This window comes from Anoplopoma fimbria, unplaced genomic scaffold (assembly GCF_027596085.1).
Source record: "Anoplopoma fimbria isolate UVic2021 breed Golden Eagle Sablefish unplaced genomic scaffold, Afim_UVic_2022 Un_contig_8848_pilon_pilon, whole genome shotgun sequence".
NCBI classification, from domain to species: Eukaryota; Metazoa; Chordata; class Actinopteri; order Perciformes; family Anoplopomatidae; genus Anoplopoma; species Anoplopoma fimbria.
This window is the reverse complement of record NW_026553454.1, coordinates 1-26,309: the sequence shown is the minus strand read 5'-3', so window position 1 is coordinate 26,309 and position 26,309 is coordinate 1. Positions and strand designations below refer to the sequence as shown.

At 39.6% G+C, this 26,309-nt stretch overlaps 5 protein-coding genes and 1 long non-coding RNA gene across 7 annotated transcripts; 3 read left to right on the top strand and 3 right to left on the bottom strand.

Annotated features, from left to right (window-relative positions):
• The first annotated feature begins 1,969 nt into the window (after positions 1-1,969).
• On the top strand, positions 1,970-7,882 carry LOC129116542 (butyrophilin-like protein 10). Its single transcript, XM_054627396.1, has 6 exons — positions 1,970-1,991; positions 2,127-2,273; positions 2,583-2,784; positions 6,101-6,501; positions 7,462-7,749; positions 7,860-7,882. Exons 1-6 carry the CDS (start codon positions 1,970-1,972, stop codon positions 7,880-7,882), a joined length of 1,083 nt encoding a protein of 360 aa, XP_054483371.1.
• Positions 7,883-12,371: 4,489 nt separating this feature from the next.
• Positions 12,372-15,705, top strand: LOC129116541 (butyrophilin subfamily 1 member A1-like). The gene is made up of 4 exons (XM_054627395.1): positions 12,372-12,801; positions 13,005-13,292; positions 13,380-13,497; positions 15,453-15,705. Exons 1-4 carry the CDS (start codon positions 12,372-12,374, stop codon positions 15,703-15,705), a joined length of 1,089 nt encoding a protein of 362 aa, XP_054483370.1.
• A 1,129-nt stretch (positions 15,706-16,834) lies between these two features.
• LOC129116540 (high affinity immunoglobulin gamma Fc receptor I-like) lies at positions 16,835-18,062 on the top strand. Its single transcript, XM_054627394.1, has 4 exons — positions 16,835-16,865; positions 17,149-17,403; positions 17,568-17,813; positions 17,914-18,062. The coding sequence occupies exons 1-4, from the start codon at positions 16,835-16,837 to the stop codon at positions 18,060-18,062; spliced, it is 681 nt and encodes a 226-aa protein (XP_054483369.1).
• Positions 18,063-18,832: 770 nt separating this feature from the next.
• Positions 18,833-22,029, bottom strand: LOC129116543 (lamin-A-like). Of its 2 annotated transcripts, none has more exons than XM_054627399.1 (5): positions 21,653-22,029; positions 21,238-21,309; positions 19,938-20,126; positions 19,609-19,713; positions 18,833-19,422 (listed from the first exon to the last, which is right to left on the bottom strand). In XM_054627399.1, the coding sequence occupies exons 1-5, from the start codon at positions 21,680-21,682 to the stop codon at positions 19,273-19,275; spliced, it is 546 nt and encodes a 181-aa protein (XP_054483374.1). In that variant the 5' UTR covers positions 21,683-22,029; the 3' UTR covers positions 18,833-19,272. The 2 variants fall into 2 exon arrangements, with proteins under 2 accessions (XP_054483374.1, XP_054483373.1); XM_054627398.1 differs by having other exon boundaries at positions 21,226-21,309; positions 21,653-22,028.
• On the bottom strand, positions 21,705-25,135 carry LOC129116538 (uncharacterized). The gene is made up of 8 exons (XM_054627393.1): positions 24,916-25,135; positions 24,479-24,574; positions 24,025-24,069; positions 23,623-23,730; positions 23,124-23,207; positions 22,558-22,671; positions 22,130-22,243; positions 21,705-21,767 (listed from the first exon to the last, which is right to left on the bottom strand). Exons 1-8 carry the CDS (start codon positions 25,063-25,065, stop codon positions 21,705-21,707), a joined length of 774 nt encoding a protein of 257 aa, XP_054483368.1. The 5' UTR covers positions 25,066-25,135.
• Positions 25,136-25,346: 211 nt separating this feature from the next.
• LOC129116544 (uncharacterized) lies at positions 25,347-26,207 on the bottom strand. Its single transcript, XR_008533574.1, has 3 exons — positions 26,126-26,207; positions 25,851-25,949; positions 25,347-25,513 (listed from the first exon to the last, which is right to left on the bottom strand). It is a non-coding gene; the product is annotated as an uncharacterized LOC129116544 (long non-coding RNA).
• Between the last annotated feature and the right edge of the window lie 102 nt (positions 26,208-26,309).

Sequence of the window (26,309 nt, the reverse complement as noted above, 5' to 3'; positions counted from 1 at the left end):
CCCTCCAGCGTCCTCACACCAGAACTCTCCACTGTCTCTTTTAAAGGTGGGATGAATGCTGCAGGACGGTGCCGAGGACTTCCAGCTGTTAGAACCTGTTGGATTTGTTCTGTGGAGCTTCTTCATCACTCTCCATTCAGTCAATCCACCCAACTCTTCACAGTCCACACTGACGGTCTCATATTCAAAAAACTGCAGTCTGTCTGGAAGAACGCGAGGAAGAGCTGCATCTGAGACAGAGACCCAGAGAAATATGAAATATTTAACCTTTACAACAAGAAGATACATCCTTACATAAGTATTAGCAGCAGGACACATTGTCTGTGTTCATAGAACTGTGGTTATAATATATGTGACATCTTAACTTATCCTTGGTCCAAACAACTCATTTGTTGCTAAGCTACAAACAAAGTGAGTATTAAGAATATCACACTGCCAAGCACAAACAGAGTGTGAGGAATATTAGCCCAACAGCTAATTCATTAAGTCCAACTTACCAGCCTTCTGAGCAAAGAGACTGTGGTCCACCAGCAGCACCAACACCTCCACCACTGGAGAGACACGTGAAGAGAGCTGAACTTCACACACAGAGTTCATATTGGTCTGCTGACAGAATGACACAAAGACTCAGTACTCACTCAGTGTGATGCAGAGAGCTGTGACCTCCATGATGGCTTTGCTGCTGACTGTCTGAGCATCAGACTGAAATACGACTGAGACATGATGTAGGTCAGAACCTCCTCTTCCTGTTTGAATTACTTCTGGTTTGTAGATGTAGAAATATCTATGTGAGGCGGAGCTGCTGTAGCGCAGATAATAATCTGGTTTTATCCCAAAAAAGACAAGAAGTGTGTGGGCCAAATATAAAAGCTAAGTGATCAACCATGAGAAACAAAACCAACAGTTAGGTTTAGGAAAACTGCCACAATCAGTTTGAGAGACCACTACCATAAAACCATAACGGGGTGTTGAACATCTCTCTTCTGGTTAAATATTCCTGCCTTTCCACCAAAAATAAGGCTCCTGATTGACTTTCCATTGACATTGGATTCGTCCCGAGGGACAAGAAAATAACTGACAATTCTTGTCCCTGTAATTGAAACCAATAGAACGTTCTCTGAAAGGATTATGACTATATGTGTAAGTAGTCCCACTCTGCCCTCTGCAGTCACCTTCACTTCAGAGATAAAACCTCTCGTCACTGCTGCGTTTTTATTCTCCTAAAGGACTTTGAGCTTCCATTAAACCTGTAGGCTGATATTTTGTGACTGTAACTATCTTATCTTGTAGCTGGTGAAAAGAACACAAAGGTCAAGTTAAAGTCAGGACTTTGAAGTTGTACAGAAAACTGAACCGTTAACAGTCAGTATGTCCCATTACTGTCCCGTGATTGGAAACGCACAAAAGCAATCAGTAAATCAAAGTCATCATTGTCAGTGTTTAGAACGGATATGCATGCACACTCGGGAAATGGGATTATATAATATTAGTTGATAGATTTGCACACATTATCACAGATCTGCAGCTGGCAGGAAACAAGGTGAACACCCCTTTTTCTGATAACAGCTGCTGAATGTGTTAACATTTTATTTGAGGACTCTGAGCTGATCTGACTTCTTGACGCACACGACCGGTAAGCTTTTAAAATAGTTCAATTTACATTTTTTGTTTTGACTGCTAAACATGCGTCATTGTTTATTTGTAAAATAAAATCATGTCAAGTTGATGTTTTCTCAAAAATGTATTTTTAAAAGTTTTGAGTGGCTTTGCTGCATGAAAAATACTGAACACATTTAAAAGGTAAATGGTTTACACTGAAGATTCAACTTCAATTTCAGTATAAACTGGTCAACAAGCTACATCATTGTCGTTATTATTATTATTCAGCCTCTCTTCTCCATATGGTATCTTATTTGAAAATTAACATTCTGATGATGGTTTACAGAACATTATTATTCAGAACCCCACTATGCCTCATGATCCGTTGAACAGTGAGTACTTTAGTCAATTATTTTTTCTGTCTCTGCACTCATAAAATATACACATGATAAGAGCTGTTCAGATATAATAATAACTATTATAAAGCATGGAATCTCTTTGACTTTTCTGCTCCGTCTCACTCTCAGGTGTCGCCTCCTCAGCAGCTGATATTCCAGCTAAATTGGGCCAATCCAGTTTTACCTCTGAATGTATTCCCATGGCTGTGACCTCTGGCTGTGCTGGCCTGGTTCTTGGAGTTTCCGTTATGCTTGTTGTCTGGTATAAATGTCAACGTAAGTCACAGCTCATTCATGGTTACAGTAATAACATATTTCACTTCAAAACACCAACCCACTGTTACTTTGGATTATGTTGAATGGTATTTATTAATTTAATGGTGAGTTTAGTGGGCTTATTATCAGGGATTTTACTTTATTAATTCAATGCAAAACATACAATAACTCAAATGACTTATTTTGGTGTCTAATAGTATCAAGGAAGGACATGTTACTTTGTTTCAATGAAATATTGTTTTTGATTTTTAATGCCACTTTTTTGTGTGTTTCTGTGTTGTTCAATGTCACATCTTTTTCTTACAAAAGGTGAAAGAGATGGATTAGAGCGGAGATGTAAACAGCTTCAAAAAGAATCAGAAACGAGGAAGGACAAAGAGAAGGACAACGAGGCTCGGATGGTTGACATGCAACAGAAACAGAAGAGCGGACTGGAGGAAACCATAAACCAAATCAACAATCAACTTGAGAAAGTGAAGACAGATAAGGAGGAGAACAAGAAGACGCTTCAGTCAGTGGAAGAAGAAATAAAAGAGAGAGAAAAGAAATTTGACAAACCGGAGGAATTATTAAGAGAGAAAGAAAACCTCATAAAGGCTCAGTGGAAATTAGACGAGACAAAGAAAAACGATGAGAGAGTGAAGATGAAGTTAGAGAAAATGCTGGAGACCGTAGAGTTTCAGATATCTAGCATAATAACCAGGAGAAGGGATGAGGAAAACTATTACGATTAGCCAAACAGATGGTCCAACAGGTAACATTCACCAACATTTCATTGGTACACAATAGAACCGGCTTAAATTCAATAAAATTCAAATAAATTCATGCTTTCTGGGATGAAAATGACATTTCATAAAAATAGTGTCCAGTGTGACTGGGGATTTATTATCACTAGGTGATGAGAATGACAATAAATGACATTTATGATTAATGTAACAGAAAAATGTATTTCATTATTTGAGTGCAGACGATATGCAAAAATATGGATAAGGATAAGATTTGTTTATGTGTATGTGTATGTACGATACCAAATACATGTATTTGGGGTTATCTCTGTATTTTGTTCATAATTAGCTGATTGTTAAAGACATTTTAGAAATCAGAATAAAATCTAATTCAATAAGCTGCAAACGTTTGTCTTTTTGTAACTTATCACTGTTTAATTCTACTGTAAACAACATGACCTGGTAAAGCTAAGGAAAATATTTTTGAGTTCATAGCAAAGCAGGAAGTGTTTTACAGGAGACAGAACCGTGAAAGAAGGAATGAAAAGTCAGCACACCTTATCTGATTAGAGACGAGCGGGATCAGAGCAGGAGTCGTTTTATTTGAGGACTTTGAGCGTCAGCTAACAGTACGTTACTCTGAGCCGAGTCGACTTTAATGAACAAAGCAGGTACAGTATGAGAGTTTCTTTAAACGTCTATTTTGCTCCATCTATTGAAGTTGTACAACATTCTAGTTAAGGAATTATTACTGAAGGATCAGAAGAATTGGGACAAGATAGAGCAAATCTCTGAAAGCCTGATAGTGAAGATAAATAAAGTTCTTTGGTCAATAGAGTCTCAGTTTACTTAATGTCAAGGAGAGGAATATTTGATTCATGTCAGATCAGCCAAACAGACAGAAAGGTTAAAGCAATCAGAACAAATTCAACTCACCAAAAGTCCAACAGGTGAACACGTGAAGTTCACAAACATGTGTTAGTGCAATAGGAAACAGGACTTAATCCTAAAACTACAAATTAATTCAATATCTTTGCTTGCTCAAACCAAAAGATTTGTAAAATGAAGTGTTAAGGGAATTTTTTTAAAACCGTGTGGGTTTATTATCACAATGTATATGACAACAAGTACTTTAATATCAACCAGATTTAATTGGTTGTTTGCAGACAATGTGTTAAAAGTTGTATTAAGATAAGATTCATTATTTGTTTCTTTTCATTGATCAAAATTGCTCATTATTGGAGTCATTACACCTTCCCAAGTGATAATTATAGCGGCAATAAACTGCTGTTTTTCAGAAAACAAAATCCAATTTAAAAGAGCCTAGGAGGCTCAGGTAAAGGGAGCAGATGTTCAGCTCCATTTATTGGACGGACACAAACCTAAGATTAAATGTTAACCAGTCAGTGTTGTTCACAGTCATATAATAAAAATACCCAGCCGCCTGGAGATCCTGACATTGAATATCTGATGCTCTTTGAATTGTATAATATTTATTTTTCTACATTATCGAAAAGGCCTAAATGATATTCTACATCTGTGGACGAGGTTCAGTCAGAGATTCACATGGTGAAGAGTACATTTAATCAGGGTTTCAGAGGAGGGTTTTGGTGTGCACTGATAGGTCAACGTATAGAGTAAAAGCAAACCTACATTCACAATATTTGAGATAATTTATTTTGAAGTATAAAAACATAACAAACTCACTGGATCGTCATCCATATCTGCATGTTAATGCTGCAGAGTGACCACACCTCTTTATTCTCCATGTTCACGTTCAAAGTACAGATCATTGTATTTGAGGACTCTACACCACAGTTTATTGAGGCGAGGCGACACGCACACTAAAGGTAGGTGGGATTTTCACATTCTACTTTTTAAATCATGTTTTCAGTAAAGTTAATTGATCAACATATTATCATTACATTCACATGTAGAAAGCAGGTCTTCGTTCACAGCTGACTGAATGTGAGACTTGTGCCGATGCTAGATCGAACACATTCAGCTGCTGCGTTGAACAGCATTGAAGGTTCTGGTGTATGGTCAGGTATTCTCTTTTGAGTCCATGTTTGGACAAATGTTGGCAATTTGGCGACACTAAAGGTGCCCAAAGTTAGCTATGCTGCTGTTTGCAGCTTAGCCAAGAATGTACACACAACTATCACTGGGTTACTGATACTGAACACAACTTAAAGATGTGCTTAACATTCTTCATCCAGTAATGTTCCAGTAAACACATCCAAATGGGCCATGAAATCAAAGTTGTGAGATATGATATGATGTTATTGCATGCTATTGCTGCACAACTTGCTTCAAATACCATTTTTCTACCATTTCATGTTTCATAAAAGTGTATTTGAATCTTTAGCTCTCCAGGATGGTTCACATTAAAGATGGACTTCGCAGACCTGTCGGACTCATCAGTGTTTTCCAAAACACTCTTGTCTTCCTTCTCCTAACACAATTTTATGGAGGTAACTTACATGCACACGCAAATTATTAACAGTCTGGTATGTTTTTAAGTGAGAACAACACATGTAAATGTAAAATAAAAGCTCCAATGATTAGCCTGTAGTTTGCAGGTAATTTAGTCTACCTGCATATTTAGCCCATATCAGCAAATCTTTAGAGTGCCGTTTGAAGATTTGTATTCACATAATGCCAACTATACTGGAGCTGCATTCATGACCTTGTCAAATAACACTTTCACTGCAAGTTAACAACATTTGAACATGCATTGTGTTGGACTGGTAAGTGTTCAGCATTTGTTAGCACCGAGAAACATTGCATAACAAACATTTGTCTGTCCAAAATGTCATCAGTTCATAATTGTATCCTATTAGATATTTGTGTGACCTCATACTTAGCATATGCTTTCGTAAATTATGGCCAAAAACATGAATTGTGAAGTCACAGTGACCTTGATATTTGACCATCAACATTTGAATAAGTTCTTCCCTTAGTCCAAGTGGAAGTTTGTGCCAAATTTGAAGAAAGTTGCTCAAAGCATTCTCGAGATAGCACGAATTTGGGACGAACATAAGGTCACATTGACCTTGACCTTTGACCACCAATGTGTAATCAGTTCATCTTTGCGTTCAGGTGGACTTTTGTGCCAAATTTGAAGAAATCGGATTTAAATCAGACCTGCTGTTTTCCAGGTTGGTCTCAGGAGATTAGTCCACCTCAGCCCGTCATAGCGATGGTTGGTGAAGACGTCGTTCTGCCATGTCAGCTGGAACCCCCCGCGGATGCTTTTTCCATGACAATGGAGTGGGGGAGACCTGACTTGGACCCCAGATTTGTCCATGTGTGGCATGATGGACAGGAACTGCTGTCTGACAAGAACGACGCCTACAAGGGGAGAACATCACTGTCCATCAGCAAACTGAAGCGAGGAGACATTTCCCTGAAACTGTCCACAGTGAAGATCTCTGATAACGGGATGTACAAATGCTACATCCCAAAACTGAGTAAAGAATATTTTGTTGAGCTTCTTGTTGGTAAGTCAACTGAATACACTACCTAACATATATAACTTTTATACTTTAGAATTCACCTTCATTGCTCCAGACATTGGGAGCATTGTGAGGGTAACTTTCTTGATTAAGTTGCTTAAGTTCAACCTGTAGACAAGAGGAGGAATGAACCGTGTGATTAATGGACGACCCGCTCTTCTTCCTGAGCTACTACTGTTTGCCCTTCCATATGCTATAAAACTTGCTATAAAACATTCAAGTCTTGATTTTATTCAACAAACTTTACCAGAAAGCTTGTTGTTTTTAAAATGTTTAAATTATTATCTGTTACCTAAACCCAGTTAATTTTGTAAAATGCTACTAAAATGTGAATATGTGGACTTTGTGGACTCATCATCACAACCATGTATCATACAAATTACATTCCCATACAACTACACTGCATTCTCAATGACGTTATGAGGGAAACTACATTTCTCCCAGATTACGGTCACAGTTCTAAACATGTGGTTAACATTTACCGACACAATAGAGAGGAACGAAGCAAAACATCATGGTTTCGCTTAAAATAGGTAAGTGCCATCTTGGATGCCCATCCAGTGGAGAAAACTTAATAAAGTTCCCTCTGAGATGCCATTTGAGTAGAAAAAACATGGAGAGTCTTGGATGCCCCTATATGGTAAACAAATCATGATTAAGTGCCCTTGTGCCCTTCCAGTGGGGAAACTGAGATTATGTTACATATAGGCTTCCGACTGCCTTTAGCAGGTGCCCTTTCATTTCATTTTTTATACTTTTTCTCTCAAAACGTAGTTGAAAACAGTATTTTGTTTCATTGGAATGTAACTTTTTAGGAGCTCAGGCTGCTCATCAACATGAGCCACAGTGGTAGATGGCAACACGGTGAATTGAGATGCTTGAGATAGAAATGATGCACTACATTATTCAAGCTTTGGACAAGTAACTTGTGTTTGATCTGAACAGGTGCTGTCTCCTCACCTGCTATCAGCTTAGCAGGCCTCCACAAGGCCAGCAGTGGAGTGGTGTTAGACTGTGAGTCCAGAGGCTGGTATCCAGAGCCGGAGGTGTTGTGGCTGGACGCTGAGGGAAACCTCCTCTCTGCTGGACCTACAGAGACAGTCAGAGGTCCTGATGACCTCTATACTGTCAGCAGCAGAGTGACTGTGGAGAAGAGACACAGCAACAGCTTCACCTGTAGAGTCCAACAGAAGAACACCAACCAGACCAGAGAGACACACATCACTGTTCCAGGTAGGAATTGTTTCTAAAATAACAACTTCAGATTGCTGCTCATGAAACACACAGATCTTATGTTATCTGTCAAACATAAAACTTGTTGTATCTCTTTTATTTTTCCAGAGGATTTCTTCGTGTCTCCATCTAGTTGTACTCCTTGCATTGCCGTTAGCGTGGTGTTTGGCTTCATAATTGTCCTCGCTGTTGTCCTTTTGGTCTGGAAATGGAGACAAAACAAAACTGGTGAGTATAGAATAGAAGGACTTTTTTTACGATGCGTTTTTTACGCTGCATTTTCTATTTATTTGCTCATGTGGAATGTCATTGGACAACCTGTCAGAAAATAGCTTACCATTTGAAAAAATGTAAGCTCTTATTTAAAACATTTTTACAGTGAAGATACTATTTGTTGTCATTTGAATTTATCAATTTCTTAACTTTCAATACTAAACATCTGTTTGCCACCTGTGTCGTATGCAGTTTCACATCTTTTTTCTAATCAAAGGTCTTTCATATCACTGCTTGTGTTTCTACACAGAGATCCAGACAACACCACTGCAGTCTTTGATGGAAGCAGACAGAAGCAGAGAGCAGCTCATGGCAGACAGACAGAAAATGGAGGAGGAGTTACAGAAGAAAGAGGAAGAACAGAAGAGGAAGAACAGAAAGACATGACACAGGTTATTGAAGGACTGACAGACCTGAAGAAGGAACTGGAGGAACAGAGAGAGAAACTCATCATCCAACAGAAGGAGGCAGATAAACTGGTGGAGGAGAATATGAAGAAGGTTGATTCAGTGGAGAGAGATGAAGCAGAGAAGGAGGGAGATAAAACAGCCAACAAAGGTCAGGGATTCTTCAAACTAAAAGATATTATAACAGAGACCAACTGGAACCTGGAGGAGAAGAAGAAAGAACTACAACTAATGGATATGAACTTAGAAAAACTATTGAAGAAATTAATAGATAAGATTAATGAACTAAAAGAGAAGAAGAAGAATGTAGAGGACCACATGGAGCAAATGAAGAAAGAACAGGAGGAGATTCAGAGGAAACCTCAGTCATAGAGAGGAGGGAGGTTTTCTTATATTCTGTTTTTGTATCATATTTTTTACCCTTTTAAATGTATTGTAATAATATGATGATTGATTTTGCATTTTTCCAGAGTAAACTTCCCATCTGACTTTCCTGTTTTCATTTTTATTTTTTTCCGTACGTCAATCATACCAAACAACAATGTGAAATATTGGAATTACAGTCTTTATGTCCATTTCATTTCAACAAAATGATTGGATGGAATTCAGGGTTGTACTGATTAATTGTGTTATTTACGTTTTTTGCATATAGTTGCATACAGTTTCACATTATTTGCTAATTTAATGCAATGTGTTTTTAATTTAGCTAATTAAACCAGTTTTAAAGTAACACTTGTGATAGTTATTAAATGAACTCAAGTTACCAGGATAACTACTATGACAGTCGAGGTCTCTGATGAAAACACAACAGTTCTTGAGTGCTGCTGTTGGTTGAAAGCTGTATTTTAAATTCATTTACGAGACATCCTCGTCTTCTTTTAACTCACATTTTATCTGTTAAATGACTCACGAGGTAAAGCCAATATTCTGCTGTAGTGTGATAAGATGTAATGTGTTAATAAAGTTTGTTGATTCAATATGTCTGGTCAAATTCATCTATCAGTTCCATTATGAATAATATATAATCAAATAAAAAATAATCCGAAATATTTTGGGAAACGGAACCACAGCACCTTTTCAAGTTTACTCAAATGCATTATTCTTTTATGTTGACAAATAACCAAACTTCAGAATATTAGATAGAAAGTGAAACATTGAAGTTATTTAGTAAAGACAAAAGTAGGTAAACACAAGAATGTTTTAATATTTAAAGTATATTTATCTCCATTATATGCAGAAATATCCTGTGTTAGCAGGTTTACATTAAAAGAGATGAGCACATTCAAATGAGACTAGTGTGAATTCTGCTTCTTTTATGTGACTGAGTGTGAAGTTTAAAAAATACTTATTGTTACACCTTTGTGTATTTAGTTTACAATATGTGTCGGTTATTGTATTAAAACGTCTTAAACACAAACATGGTCCTGTTTGAGCAGAATTAGAAACTCCTCATTGTAACAGTTGGTTGATCCGTCTGCATATGAAATGTTTCTGTTAATAATAGTTAACCAGTAACCAGCTGATGTCACAGTTTATGGTCGATCTGGTTATAAAATAATAAAAAATAGACCAAAGTCTCATCTGAACATCTATATGCAACTTTATTTAAAGGTAAGGGGACTTAATATTACTTTGAATGAATGTTGTACACTTTTTTAAGACACATAAAATAATAATACTTCTCGCTGATTGAAGGATTTGTTATATTACCGTGTGCTTTTACTGCTTTTGCCCTAAAAATCAAAGTGTAGCTTTGTAACAGTGATTATCTGACGAAGGGGAAGCCAACAAAGCTTCAGTCGCTGAGGCTGCTGTGTCTTCTACAATGTTTGAATCTAGCAACCAGACTTAAGGAATGTATAACTGTATTAATATGTAAACAATAAGGATATAGAAAAATAACCAATTTCAGTATTTTATGATCCAACTGCTAAAGATCGTGACTGAACTCTTCCTTTAACGTCACCTGACTTGTTGGTGTTCAGACTCCTTTATAGACTGTAACACGCTGAACTCCTCTTTTTTTCACTTCTGTTGACAGAATAAAATGTGTCTGTTCAGCTGGTTTGGATTCTTGCTGTTTGTCCTCTGCAGCCTCGCAGAAACAACAGGTAACCTGAGTCTTTACTCCTCACGCTGGAACAGATTGACTTAGGAAAGGAAGTTCACCATGAGAATATTTTACATCCAGTAATCCACAGCTGACAGGGTTTCTGGAGACAGGTGGGGTTTCATAGAACTGCCCAAAGTACCAACAAACTAAATGTATAATAATCTAAACAATAACTGTCTAAACTCAGGAAAGGTAATACATTTATATTGATGGTCATTGTGTATCGTTAAGTCTGATAAAACTGGTCTGCTTTAGCCTTAATGAAAATAAAATAATGAATAACAGTCCTGGCATATTTATTTGATTAGAGGTAACTGCTGATATTCTGCAGTCAATCATGTGATAGTAGGTCTGGTTGATCTGCATTCAACCTGCTTCTACCAGCTCTCTTTAGTGAAAAACAAAGATTCATATTTTAACTTTACCTTTTTAAACATATTTGCTAAATGTTTTGTAATTTAAGTAGAAAAGGCTTCAAAAAAGCAGCAAAAAAGGACATGAGGACAGTAGCAGGAGGACATGAGGACAGTAGCAGGAGGACATGAGGACAGTAACAGGAGGACATGAGGACAGTAGCAGGAGGACATGAGGACAGTAGCAGGAGGACATGTAACAGGAGGACATGAGGACAGTAACAGGACAGTAGCAGGAGGACATGAGGACAGTGGAGGACATGTAACAGGAGGACATGAGGACAGTAGCAGGAGGACATGAGGACAGTAACAGGAGGACATGAGGACAGTAACAGGAGGACATGAGGACAGTAACAGGAGGACATGAGGACAGTAGCAGGAGGACATGAGGACAGTAGCAGGAGGACATGAGGACAGTAACAGGAGGACATGAGGACAGTAGGACATGAGGACAGTAGCAGGAGGAGTAACAGGAGGACATGAGGACAGTAGCACAGTAACAGGAGGACAGTAGCAGGAGGACATGAGGACAGTAGCAGGAGGACATGAGGACAGTAGGACAGTAACAGGAGGACATGAGGACAGTAGCAGGAGGACATGAGGACAGTACATGAGGACAGTAGCAGGAGGACATAACAGGAGGACATGAGGACAGTAGCAGGAGGACATGAGGACAGTAACAGAGGACAGTAGCAGGACATGAGGACAGTAACAGGAGACATGAGGACAGTAGTTGTGAGGACAGTAGCAGGAGGACATGAGGACAGTACCAGGAAGTCATGAGGACAGTAGCAGGAGGACATGAGGACAGTAGCAGGAGGACATGAGGACAGTAGCAGGAGACTAAGCTTGTTGTGGGTCCAACAAAGACCAGGAAGTCCAGATCTCCGTCAGCAGCTCAAAGAGACATTAGGACTCGTCAACTCGTCCGTCATCACGTTGTTGTCCACTCTGTTTACTTTCATGAACATCACTGCTGTCCTCTGTTGACTCCTCTTTCCCCCCCGACTCTCAGGTGTTTCCCATTCATCATTTCTGGTGTTTTTGTCACACAGACTAGTGAATGTGAATTCATGTTGTCAATCATTAAGCTGATCTTTAAAGTCTTAAAATATCTCTGCCTTACCCCATGTCTTAATAAAACACTACAAAAAGAAAAACGCTCCAGAAATATACATTCAGAGCAGGTTTGATATTTAGTTAGAGGTCCTCAAAGCAGGTACAGTATGTGTGAAACTGTGTTTTCCAGCATGGATCTGGCTTCCAAACAGAACACCTGCAGGTTTATAATAATGGGCTCACAGGCAGTGAGGTAGAGCAGCAGCAGGCCTTTAAAACCCAGCAAAGCCCCAGAAGTTCCACTTCCTATGAAATGCACCTGTGGGCTGAACTGCTGAAAGCCTCCCTGAAACCTTCATGAAGGTCATGTGCATGTCTGTGACCAACACAGTGAAACTGGGAGTGCAGACTGCAGCTACATCCACTCTGTTTCCTCTCCTTACAGGCCAGTCAAACCTGATCTGTTCACCTCAACCAATCGTAGCCGTCGCTGGTGATGATGTCGTTCTACCGTGTCGCCTCGATCCTCCCATCAGTGCCAGTTCCAGGACAGTGGAGTGGACCAGACCCGGCTCAGACCCCGAGTACATCCACGTCCACCAAGAGGGACGCCTGGTGCATCACAGTCAGAATCCTCTGTATAACTACCGCACAGCTCTGTTTGTGGATCAGCTGATCAACGGAAACGTCTCCCTCAAGCTCTTCAGGGTCAAAGCCTCCGATGCAGGGAAATACAAATGCTTCCTTCCCTCGTTATGGAAGGAAGCTTTCATCCAACTCAACATTGGTAGGTCAGACAGTGTGTTTGGGAAGATTTGTTGATGAGCAATATTGTCACTATCAAAATGCATCGACCCGCCTTTGAACAGTTACATTTTTAAGTTATTTTGAAAAGAAAACATCATGCGTTTCTGACTGCCTGCAACACCATTTAGAAAGATGCAGCAAGAAAATATTCATCTGGTCATTTTATCACTTTCTCTGCACCAGGTGCTGTCTCCTCGCCCACCATCAGTTTAGAAGGGATCGATAAGGCCAGCAGTGGAGTGGTGTTAGACTGTGAGTCCAGAGGCTGGTATCCAGAGCCGGAGGTGTTGTGGCTGGACGCTGAGGGAAACCTCCTCTCTGCTGGACCTACAGAGACAGTCAGAGGTCCTGATGACCTCTATACTGTCAGCAGCAGAGTGACTGTGGAGAAGAGACACAGCAACAGCTTCACCTGTAGAGTCCAACAGAAGAACACCAACCAGACCAGAGAGACACACATCACTGTTCCAGGTAGAAACGATTCATACATGTATAATGTGTTCAAATGACGGTCAGTTTCCTATAAATGTAATTTTATTCTGTGTTTTATCATTCCAGATGATTTCTTTAAACTCCAGTCCTGTTCATCTCCCATCATTACTGGTCTGGCTGTTAGTTTGGCTGTTTGCATTCTGTTACTTCTCATTGTTGTGTGTAAATGGAGAAGATCCAAATAGTAAGTCAAACATTCATTAATAAAAGCATTATGGTATAATCTTAAATAAATTATGAATAATTTTAATTGAAAATGCAATTGTCTGTTTTACTTCTGGTGTTGATAAATTATGTGAGGGTTGTTCTGCTTTTATTTTACAGTTAGTCCAATGTTTGTGACTGAAGAGGAAATGCACGCCTTGAAGAATAACAAGCAGAATACCAGAGATGTAAGTAAAGTCTTCAGTAGTAAAACATAGCAAGTGGTGGAACAACACAGTTCAATCTGATCAGAAGAATACTGGATCTGGGAAGAAAAACATGTTGTGTCAAAAGGTCTTGGAATTGCAGGAGAAAACAAAACTGTGGGAAGTTTGATTTAGTGAGACCCTAATATTTATGAAACTGAAAATCAACATCGCCCTCAGATTATTCCTGTTAGCAATGTAACATAATAATATTATTCAACTGCATTTCAATTTGAATCCGGCAAAATTCAGACTTTAGGTGTGTTTGTGTTTACAATCTTTCACTTAACCTAGTCACTTACAGTATGTTCATGTCATTTATAGAAGACACGGTTGCTCCAACACATCATGTTATAACTTTACAAAATATAATAAATGTTCCTTTTGATGATGTAATAACACCCATGTTTTGTAATAATCTGCCACATTTAGGAATAAACAGCTTGAACGCACTTTGTTATACATTTCCATGCATCATGTAATACACTTTTACATATTGCAGAAGTGATCACAAAATGTTGCATTCCTTAATGAAAATGTAATAATAAATGAATGATGTAATAACAAACCAAAATGAATTTCTTCTTCTGTGGACATGTCATATGATTAACAATTTATTTAAATTAAACTCGTCAAATACCAGACCAGACCTCTGTGACCTGTGGCCCCCAGGGACAGCTTATTCAAAATGCAGCTGCTAGATATCTTACAGGAACCAACATGTCTGACCACACCCGCAATATTTAACTCACTACACTGTCAAAAACCTATCTTGTCACAGTCACACCTGAATTTCTCAACATGCCTCATGCAGTGCACCTGTCTGCCACACCTCATCAGCACAATCCCTCTCACCTGCTCACTCTGCTGCAACTCACCTCAGTATAAATACACTCTCACACACACTCACTGCCAGATCAAAACCTTCCAGCCCCTGGACTGATTTCCCGTGATTTGCCTCTGCCCCGGTAACTGACTCAGCCTTCTGTCCCCGATTTTGTGCTCCTTTTTTCTGTCTACCTGCTGTTTGTTCCGCTTTGAATAAAGCTCTGAATAAAGTCTCCTGGTCGTACTGCAACACACCACCCGTTACAATGTGACTGCATTTGTGTGTGAGTTACCTCTACAAGAGAAGATGGAAAAGCAAAACAGTGAGAGGTCTGAACGGAGACTGAAGGGACAGTCCGTCTGTCTGGTGAAGCATCCTGCTGCTCTGAAAGTGAACCAGTGATACAGTCAATAAACACATGCTTTTAAATGGTTATTAATACAAGTGACTCAACCATTCCTGAGAGGCTAAAGAGGCTCTTGTCTTTTTAGTATTTAAGCCAAACGGCATCTATTTACCTGAGTTTACACTCTGTAATATTAATGCTGACTGAAGCAGTAAAATGATTTCTTTCAGCTGTTGGTCAGGGTGAAGACAACTACGTCCACCATCATCTACTGACAAGAAAGGGGTGCTCAAACGCAGACAGATACACTGCTAACTAATTAGGGGTGTGTGGAAATGGGTTATAAAACCCTCAAACAGCTCGTCTTCATCGTTCCTGACTCAAGCAGCTTCCCTTATTAACCATGTGCAACGTCCTCCATGAAACAAAGAAAAGGGGTCAAGGGATGGAAAGGGGTTCCAAAGGAGGATTAAAAAGTGGACGAGAGATATAAAGGGGGTTGAGGGAGGGATGAAAAAGGTTCTGTAACGGGTGTATTCAGAACCCAAAAGCAGTACGACTCACACGAGGAATAGGGGTTTGGGTAAGGCGGAACCCTTCTGGAGGGCGGCCATGAGGACAACCAGGCTGACGGAGCTGCTCAGGAGGTCGGGCAAGGAGACCAGCAGGCTGACGGATGCACTCTGGCAACACGGTCGAGGAGGAGGGATGAAAAGGGACGAGGGATGTAAAGGGGTCCAGAGGAGGGATGTAAAGGGACGAGGAGAGGGATGTAAAGGGGTCCAGAGGAGGGATGTAAAGGGATGAGGGGAGGGTGTTCATGTCTGTAAAGACTCTCAGTCATCGTGGTCATAGTAAACCCAGTCCAAGTCAAGAGGACTTTTGCAGACTATAAATACACAATACACTAATCAGACAACCAGACACAGCTGGGCAGACATGAGGACTGAGAGCTGATTGGTGGAGAAACACAAGAGAACAGAACAAGGCTGACAAGACTAATACATCACAGGTGATACAATCAGGGGAGGGGCAGACAATTACAAAGGCAGGAAGTGAAATAAACACAAGACACAAGAGGCAGGGAACTTCAAAATAAAACAGGAAACATACTAAAGTAAAAACAAGATGGTGACACTTTGTGAGCAGGGGGTCAAGGGGGGATGTGAAGGGGTAGTTTTCATGGGGATGACCGAGGCCTTTGAGTTGTTGACGGAGCATCAGGTATCCCTGGGGGGTCCAGACTCAGACTTGGGGGCTTGTCCTCATGAGCTTTGAGCTTCACCATCTCCGTATGCATTCTTATGAAATTCAAGACATCCTTGTTGTAAGGCAACAGAGCTGGCAGCTGATCTGCCATGCCATCCTGCTATGAGGGGAAGGAGGAGAAGAACAGGGTTTAGGGGGTGGGGGGCATGAGAACTGATATGAGTGGGAGAGAGAGGCGTCAGAGAGAGTTTATAGGTCTGCACGGGTGACTGAGTTGATGAGGCACAGATGGTGGGATTAAAAAGTCACAGGTTATGAGTTGGTGGGTGGAATAAGAACGGTCATTCTCCTGAACCTTAGCTGTCATAACTTCATTTGGACGACCACAGTGGTCACCTACCCGTGTACTGCGTCTGGTCAGTAAGCATGGTCATGCTACTAGCTATGTTGCATCAGTGAGTAGTGGAGGTGTAGGGCGGCGTGGTGTTCATGTCTGTAAACACTCTCAGTCATCGTGGTCATAGTAAACCCAGTCCAAGTCAAGAGGACCTTCAGCCCTAAGTGTCAGGGTGAAGCACACTGCTCACTGCTGAATGTTGAAGCCACAGTGAGTTCAGCCCCAGCTTTTGCATCAACATCAGAAATACAGTGAACAGGAAGAGGAAGTTCTCATCTAGAATTAACTTCAGCTCTGTTTCACTCTGATGTCAGTCAGCAGCAACACCACATGGAGGTTACAACTCTCTGCTTCAGACTGAGTGAGTACTGAGGAGTCTATGTTATATATATTCTATAAGTTTTACATTTCCCTCTGTATGTAAAGACAGTACATACGTCCATAGGTGACATAGAGTATCTTTCCTTTGTCTGTCCAGTGATGCTTGTATTCATTCTGCTCGGAGCACATGTTCAGAATATCGGTAAGTAGGACTCAGTCAACTCTTCATATCCACATCCATCATTGATCTCAGCCATGTTTTCATTTAAATAATGTCTTTAAAACATGGATGTTTGCAGTAACGTCCGTTTCATTTGATTCAGATGCAGCTCTTCGTATCGTTCCAAACAGACTGCAGTTCTTTGAGTACGAGTCGGTCTCTTTTCACTGTGTGGGTTCTGATGGATCCACTCAGTTGAGAGGGATCAGGACCGCTGTGGACTTTATTTCTTCATGTTATAAGGAGACGCTGGTACTGTCATGTTCTATTCAAAGAGCCTATGGAGGAGACGGAGGAGAATACTGGTGTGAGACTGAAGGAGGAGAGAGAAGCAACAGTGTCGTCATCTCTGTCACTAGTACGTTTCAGTTTCCATGACTTATTGCATGAAATGAATGAGACTATCTTGAGAGAAAAGCCTAAATAGGACATTAAACTGATGTCAATGTTCAATCTAACTCATGCCCACGAGTGCATTTCATCGATCTTCAGAAGAAACGCCATCAAATCTTTGTTTTTCAGACGGTTCAGTGATCCTGGAGAGTCCTGTCCTCCCTGTGAGAGAAGGACACGATGTGACTCTGAGGTGCAGAAACATGACGACCTCCTCTACCATCACAGCTGATTTCTATAAAGACGGCCTCCTCATCAGGAGCAGCTCTACGGGAAACATCACCATCCTCCATGTTTCCAAGTCTGATGAAGGACTCTACAAGTGCAGAGTCTCTGATGGAGGAGAGTCAGCAGAGAGCTGGCTGACTGTCAGAGGTAAAACATAGCAATGACTCAAATGAAGATAGCCAGATGTTATGTTAGCATGCTGTAAGGCTGAGATGATGTCACAGCAGATGTTCTGTTGTCTTTGCAGATCTTCACAGAGAGACTTGTCCCTCCTCAGACCACTTCCTCCACGCTGTCCTCGTCTTAAGGACTGTGTTCACCATAGTGATGGTGGCTCTGCTGCTGCTGCTGCTGGGACTACTTCACTGTGGGAAACTCAGAGTCACACAGAAATAACTGAGACTCACGTCTACAGGTTGAAGGTAGTTTGGTCCTCTAGATAACGAAGCAGAGAACATCCCATCATGCTTTGGGTCAGAAGAGATAAAACTGAACTTTGTGTTGAGTTGTGTTGAACTGTGAGCTGTCAGACGTCTCTGTGTTACATGTTCAAACCTGCAGCAGCTGTTAGACTTTCTCACAGAAAAGGTTACTGACTGATACATGGACTATTTTTAAAAGGTCAGCTGACAGTTTCCTCAGCGTGTTGGTCTGGGTTTGGTTTTAGACTCTACACGTTCTGGTGATAATTTCAGCTTCTGACACACAAACCACACGAGAGTTTGTCTGTATAGACGAGGCGTTCAGGAGCCTCTGTGAAACAGCCAGACGTTCATGGTTTGATGGTTAGTTCAAAGCGTCACATTCAGTAATGTATATAAGGAAACATATTAATATAATATCTAGTCGGTTAGACCAGCTGCTGTGTTGCTGCATCACCTTTTATTTTGTTCCGTTTGTCACAACAGAACAAAATAAAAACAAAACTGACAACAATATGTTAAGAATATTATTCTGAAGGTTTATTTGAACAGAAAACATGTAAATATAAAATATTGAGGGATTTCAGCCAAGAAAAGATTGTCAGCACAACTGATTTTGAAAAAACATCAAAGAATGTACAAAAATCTGTCAATTAATACTCAATTATATCTGTTTATTATACAGTAGAGTTCTATCTAACAGGAAACATATTTAGAAATAAAACACATTTGGAAGTTGATATTTCTCAAATATAAATATTATCTCGAATTTAGGAAATAAAATAAGATATCAAAAATGTATTTATCTTTTTATTCCTTCATCACATGAAATGGAGAAGGGGTTACATATTGACAATTTAAATTGAATAACAAATAGAAAACATAGAAACAAACATTTGTGAAGATCTAATATGTTCAATCCAGCAAAGATAATAAAATAAAAGTTCCTGAGTTACAATAGCTCACACTTTAATCGTGAGTTTAACTTATTTTACACTGTCTTTATAACAGTTCATTATTTTATTTATAGATTTTAGAATGCTATTTTCCTCAACAATGAAGAGTACATTTCCAGTATATATTTATACGTATATAAATATATATATCCACCCTTCAGAATTAATTTGGAGTTACAGATGGAAACTTTTTCTCCTTTTTCCAGTTAAAAGGAGCAATAAGGTAAGCTAAGCAAAAATAGTATAAGTGAGTTCATGTCGGCTCTCAGTGTTGTCGATGAGGGTGAACTTCAGTTTGTCTGCAGAGTTGAACGTCCTAAAGTCCTTCCACCAGAGCTCAGAGGAAGAGGAAAGAGTATCACAACCTGGACCTGACATCTGTAAAATACAAAGGTCACTGACTTAAGAGCAGAATCATTAAATCATTAACTAATTAAAGCAATAAGGTATTCATATTATTTAGTTATTTATTTTATTGCAAATGGAACTCAACAACAGGGATGACATGGATGAGAAAAAAGACAAAATGTAACAAGATAAATAGAGAAAGGAAGAAAGACTCACAGTGACAGTTTCTCCAGACTTGAGCTTGTAAGATTTATCAAATGTGTACGAGATGTTTCTTCTGCTGACCTGCATTTCTAACCTCCAGCCTCCCAGTGGTCGGTCCTGTAGGAAACCAGGTGTGAGAGGGAGGGTGAGACAGAGAGAGACTAACAGATTAATGCTACAGTAGAATCTATTCAGTGCTTATCAATGATTGGATGTCATTTCACTCTTTACATGAAAACAAGAGAACATGGATTCTGGATTCACTAAGTAAACATACAGTTATAAATATTCTTCACACTCATAAATACTGGTACATTGTTCATACACACAAACAACGTTACCTCATGGGACTTGTTTCTGAGACGGATATATTTCCCCCGTTGGTCGACCTCAATGACGATTCCAGGTCCTGTGGTTGAGTTCTGATTGGCTGAGCTGCTGTTCTCCTGCTGAGGACTGTGATTGGCTGAGCTGCTGTTCTCCTGCAGAGGACTGTGATTGGCTGTGAGAGGACATCTGCTGTGTTGTACCTGAGAGAGAGACAACAATACAGATCAGTGATCAACAGTAATCAACAGCCAGCAGACAGACAGATGGATGTTGAGCGTTCAGCAGTAGATTCATGCAGGAAGTGACGGTGAACTGTTGAACTGACTGTGATAGATTGAGTTTAATATTTTCAGTTTTCCTTATGAGTGAGATCTTTTTTGCCATTTTACAAGAAATGGGAATACATGTAATTAACTGCAAATTGTAATCTTTTCAGGTATGTTTTGATAAATGTTGAGTAACCATATTGAATGTTTATAAATCTTCCTCCTCCATAAGGTTATGTTAAGAGAAACAGAAATTTTAGACGTGGCCCGATTACATACAAAGTCAACACCTTTAGACTTAAACAGGACAGTGTTCATACTGACCTGATGTTCTATGGGGATCTTTAACACTTTGTGATCTGTTCAGTTTCAGAACTTTTAGATTTAGAGTCTCAGATCTGCTCTCAGGTCTAGTTTGAGTTGTCTTGGTTCAGGATGTTCTCATCGTATAGGTTACATTTTGTACTACTTTGTCAGTGCCTTCATCATCTCAAGTGTTCATTTTATTTAATATTATATAATAATATATTCATTTTATTATTTTAACTACCTTATTTCGTAGATATCCCACAAAATGATTGTGTATGTTCTCCACGTAATCATGAACGAGGAAGTTTAAAAACCTTAAAAGCCAACAAAGGGTGGATATCTCACCCAGGAGACCTCTGCAAAGTTCATGTGGCATAACTTGTGTACTCCAGTATCAGTAGCACTGCCGAGTTATTTTAACTCCAAATATCATCTTTTTCTGAAACCTTTAGAAGTAGTTTTGTTGCCTAAATTGTTTCCTGTGAGGACGTTAATTCAGTAAAAGACTGGAGGCAAGTAACGAGTGTAATTTGACAAGTTGCTGGCTTTTGTAGGAAAACAAATGAAAAATAGGGAGTGACTTTTTGTTAGATTCCATACAAACCGTTTTATGAGGATACGTTGTTTGGTTTCAGACAAAAAACAATAATTTGTGAAGAAGATACAAAGAAAGTGACATGAAAAACTGATAAATGAATAAAAACTGCTTTTGTTCAAAATGAACCTTTGTATTCACCTTCTTTAAGGTCTCCACTTCTCTCTCAGCTGCCTCCCTCCTGGTCTTCTCTTCATGGAGTTTCTGCTGCCACTGTGAGGGAAAGAGATTTAGTTGATCCAGTACTTTATTTAATAAACATAATATTCTCATCTGGATGAAAACTAGTTTCTGATTGGCTGGAGGTTGTGATTATGTGCATATAGGCTGGCTCAGGTGTAACCCAGTTTACTTTAAGCACAAATAATGTAAATATAACAATCAGCATGTTATTATAAAATAAGTCCATAAACTGAACAAACTGAATGTCTCAAAGTAAATGTTGTCAAGAAATCAGCAAAACTCTATTGACTCTTAAAGGTCAATTAATAGATGTACTGTTCAAATCAATGTCATATAGATAAATTAAAAAGATGATTTGTGTGAAGAGATGAACCTCTTTGTTTCTGTTCAGCAGCAGCTTCATGTCTTCATCAGCCTTCTGGTTCTCATTCCAGAGCTTCTTGTCCAACTGAGAGAGAGATGAAGACAAACAGCAGCTCAGGTCTCCTCTGCACCACCAGAGTGCTCATCATTAAAATAATGACATGTCAGATTACATATCAGACCAGTCTGTCAACACTTTAACATTCAAACATGAGGAAACTGTTTTTTTCATCTGTTACACCAACAACACAGTGATGATTCATTATGTTTTCAAAATGTCATACTATGTCAAACATGTGTCTACTGCTATGTAGCTATCTGTGTAGGTGCTAGCTGCTGGAAGACATGTTGTTCCCACCTGTCACTCAAAATGGCCACGCCCTAAATTTTAACTTTAAGCCCTAATATGAGTTAATTGTGTGTGTGTGTGTGTGTGTGTGTGTGTGTGTGTGTGTGTGTGTGTGTGTGTGTGTGTGTGTGTGTGTACTTCTCTCTTCAGCATGCTGATCTCTTCCTCCTTTCTCTTCAGTTGACTCTTTGCCTCCTTCAGTTCATCGTTGCTCTTCTTCCACTCTGCGTCAGCATCTCGTTTGTTCTCCAGCTGACAGACAGACAGATGGATGATGATTTCAACCATTTCCATTTAAATCAGAATCAGACACAGATTCACAGGAAATATACGTTGAGCTGTGAGTGTAACTTCTAATGTAACAGGTCTCTGAGCCTGATGTTCTGTGTGAGGTCATACCAGGACATCCTTCATCCCAAATAAATCTGTTTCCAACGTCTAGGCCTGAGTTGTTGTGACTGACTGTGTGTGTGTGTGTGTGTGTGTGTGTGTGTGTGTGTGTGTGTGTGTGTGTGTGTGTGTGTGTGTGTGTGTGTGTGTGTGTGTGTGTGTGTGTGTGTGTGTACTTGTCTATTCAGCCGGCTGATCTCTTCCTCCTTTCTCTTCAGTTGACTCTTTGTCTCCTTCAGTTCATCGTGGCTCTTCTTCCACTGTGTGTTAGCATCTCGTTTGTCCTCCAGCTGACAGACAGACAGATGGATGATGATGTTTGTAAATCATAATCTGTTCACAATACATATACATAGCTGTTCTGTCTCTGAGGATGAGTCTGTTTGAATGTTTCTTCTTTGACTTTAGCAGCCTCTCAACCTCACTTAAAGACGACATCTTTTGGACTATTTTGACTTTTTTTAATCTTTGCCTGGTTTGGACCTGAGCTTAAACACAACATGTGGTTCTGGTTTCAGTCTTCATTGCTGCCTTTTCTCCTCATCGAACTCGGGTTTAAACATCGTCTTTGTTATTTGTTTTATTTCACATCTTCTAATAAACTAAAGATACAATAAAGCAGTAGAAGTGGGAGGAGCAAAGCGCATATGTGAGACATTTAAAGATGGACCGAAGACAAACAAAGATGTGGAGAAGACATGAAGACATCCTAATCCAGACAGACAATAATGATCATATTCACCTCTTTATTCTTGGACTCTAACTGAGTCTTCAGGGTTTCCACTTCCTCCTGATATTTATGACTGTCAGCCTGTTTTCCCTCCAACTGTGAGAGAAGAGAGACATCCATGAAGAGAGAGACATGAAGAGAGACATGATAGAGACATGAAGAGAGAGACATGAAGAGAGACATGATGAAGAGAGACTGAGAAGAGAGACATGAAGAGAGACATGAAGAGAGAGACATGAAGAGAGACATGAAGAGAGACATGAAGAGAGACATGAAGAGAGACATGATGAGAGACATGAAGAGAGACATGAAGAGAGACATGAAGAGAGACATGATGAGAGACATGAAGAGAGACATGAAGAGAGACATGAAGAGAGACATGAAGAGAGACATGAAGAGAGACATGAAGAGAGACATTAAGAGAGACATTAGAAACATGAATGACATGAAGAGAGACATGAAGAGAGACATGAAGAGAGACATGAAGAGAGTGGTTAAAACAAATACAAACCTCCCTGGTCTTAGTCTGAAGTTTCTCCTCCAGGATGTGAACTTGGTTCTCAGCTTTCTGCCTCCTCTGCTGCTCATCCTGGAACTTTTGTCTGGAAACTAGCGGCCACTTAAGCCGATAGAAAGAGAGGAGACAGAGATTAGAGACAAGATGATAGAAATGTTTCTTATTAGGGAATGTGACTAAACATACCATAATACATATTCAGTGATTCTCATCTTCTACAGTTGATTATATTCAGTTATTCATGTGTTAGAAACTCTGAAGTTACACCAACTAATCCTAAACAAATTCCAAACTTCCCACTCCGTCCTGCAGCAGCTCTTCTGCTGGTAGAGTTTATAAAGAAGCTAAATGTTTATCAGGAACCTTTGAGTGTTTCACTTCTACATGACCACTTACCAACGAGGTGGAAGACTCTGCTGGAGCTTCTCTGCTTCTTTCCAACTGGGGAGAAAGGGAGAGATGAGGAGAGCCATGTTCTTTAATTAATGTAGTTCATGGTTTATCATTTAAACAATTAAAAACATGATGTAACTTCTCTGTGTCTAGATTCTCTGTGGAAAGTAAGGCTTCTTGTAGCACATTGCAGCTGTTTTCTATAATTCCTGTGGCAGTGTGCCTGCTCTTTTACTATATACCCTTTTATTTTGAAAAACAAACCATGCATATCCAAATAATGTGTTCACATACAGATACACTCCTAGTATGTTACTTCCTGGTCAAAGCTTATTTAAAAAGGAAGATGTGACCACTGAGCTTGGTAGACAAAGTAAACTAACTACACAGTCAGTGTCTGTGAATCTGTTTTAGGGTTACTAGACTGGACCCTCAAAGTTAAGGTAGAAAGAAGAACCTCTCTCTTGTTGGACTCCATCAGGTTCTGCAGGTCGGCCTCCATCCTCTGAATCTGATCCTGGAGCTGCTGGACTTCACCTTCTATGTCTTCAGACTGGGAGGAAAGAGAACACAGGAACAATATGAGAGACATGTTTATTATTAATGCATATTCTGAGAACTTAAAGACTCAGTTACAGAACAAGTACCAACAACTCTCATTTGGAAAAAAACACCTTTTTATTCATCTCCACTGTCTGAGTATCAATGTGAGTCATAGCATTTAAATCATCAAACTTTGGGTTTTTGACTGGAAAAGTTCTCAAGTCCTCTCCGACACATTCTTTACTTGACTTGGTTCTTGAAGTGACTTGGACCCAGACGGAGAAGATGAACTGAAAACTAACCATTTGGTCACTGAAAGAAATCTCATGAGCAAAAGATACAAATAGAAACCTTCTTGATGTGGATGTTTGATTCCTCCTGTTGGCTCTCCAGATTCTTTTTCAGTGTCTCCACTTCTTTCTGCTGCTGCTGTAGTAGTTGTTGGCTATGACGCTGGATCATATTAAGACAGATGACTGAACATAATATACAATGACCCATATGACACAGAAATAATCTGATTTCTGCTGAAAAACAAGTGAGAAAGCTCTGCTCTCCATATGTTTCATATTCTGTATTTGAATGGAAAGGTTCCCTCTCTAACTTGATATCAGGTGTGTTTCTGTAACATAGCACCCCTCATTATATTCTGTACATATTCATATTCTATCTGCTGCTCTTCTGCTTCATACAATGTTTCAGTGCTTCATCAGTTTATATAATGAATCCAGTCTGTTTATCTGCATTTCTTCTCTTTCTCCATCTATAAGTAAAGGCTCATATCACAGTAATGGAGTTGCTTTGTGTTTCCTTGGATGACTGTTTTATTTACACTAGGAAACCTCATATATTATATAAATTGTATATTATATAAATACATTGTATATATTGTACTTGTATCATGACCTCTTACCAAAGAAAATCTGCTTTGGCTGTTTTGAGTTCTTTCCTGTGAGTGAGGAGGACATAAAGAGACACATCCAAACATGTTAGTGGTTATAAAGCTTATGGCACAGTGACACTGAGTGTGATATAAAGAGCAGCTACAGTCAAATGGATCTTATTAACATGGTGAACATCATTTATTGTTCCTCAAACTGCAGAAATGCTGAGTCATGACATCCTCTGAGGAGAGGAGTCATCTCACCTGATGTCTAACACCTGGTCAGTCTCTCTCTCTCTCTCTCTCTCTCTCTCTCTCCCGCTCTCTCTCTCTCTCTCTCTCTCTCTCTCTGTATTCATATTCTGTATTTACAATAAATAGATATGTAGATGAAGACATGAACCTGTTTGTTCTTCAGCTCTTCCTTCAGCTTCTGCAGTTGGGTCTCGTTCCTCAGCTTCTCTTCATGGAGCGTCTGAAGCTCAGCTCGTTTAGTTTCAACCTGGAAGGAAAGAGAGAAGAAGAAGAAGAAGAAGAAGAAGAAGAAGAAGAAGAAGAAGAAGAAGAAGAAGAAGAAGAAGAAGAAGAAGAAGAAGAAGAAGAAGAGAGACAATGAGAGAGGAGTTCATTTATGTGACACTAGAATGAATGTGTTATATTATTAAAGTGAAGATGAACCTCATTCTTCTTGGTCTCCAGCTCCTCTTTCATGGTCTGAACCTCCTTCTCAGCCTCCTCCCTCCTCTCCTCCTCCCTCCTCCCTCCTCCCTCCTCTGCTTCTTAGATCCTTTCTTCTTAGACTAAGAGAGAGACAAAGATGAGCAGAGACAAGATGTGAGACATGATTTTAACAGGACAGGAG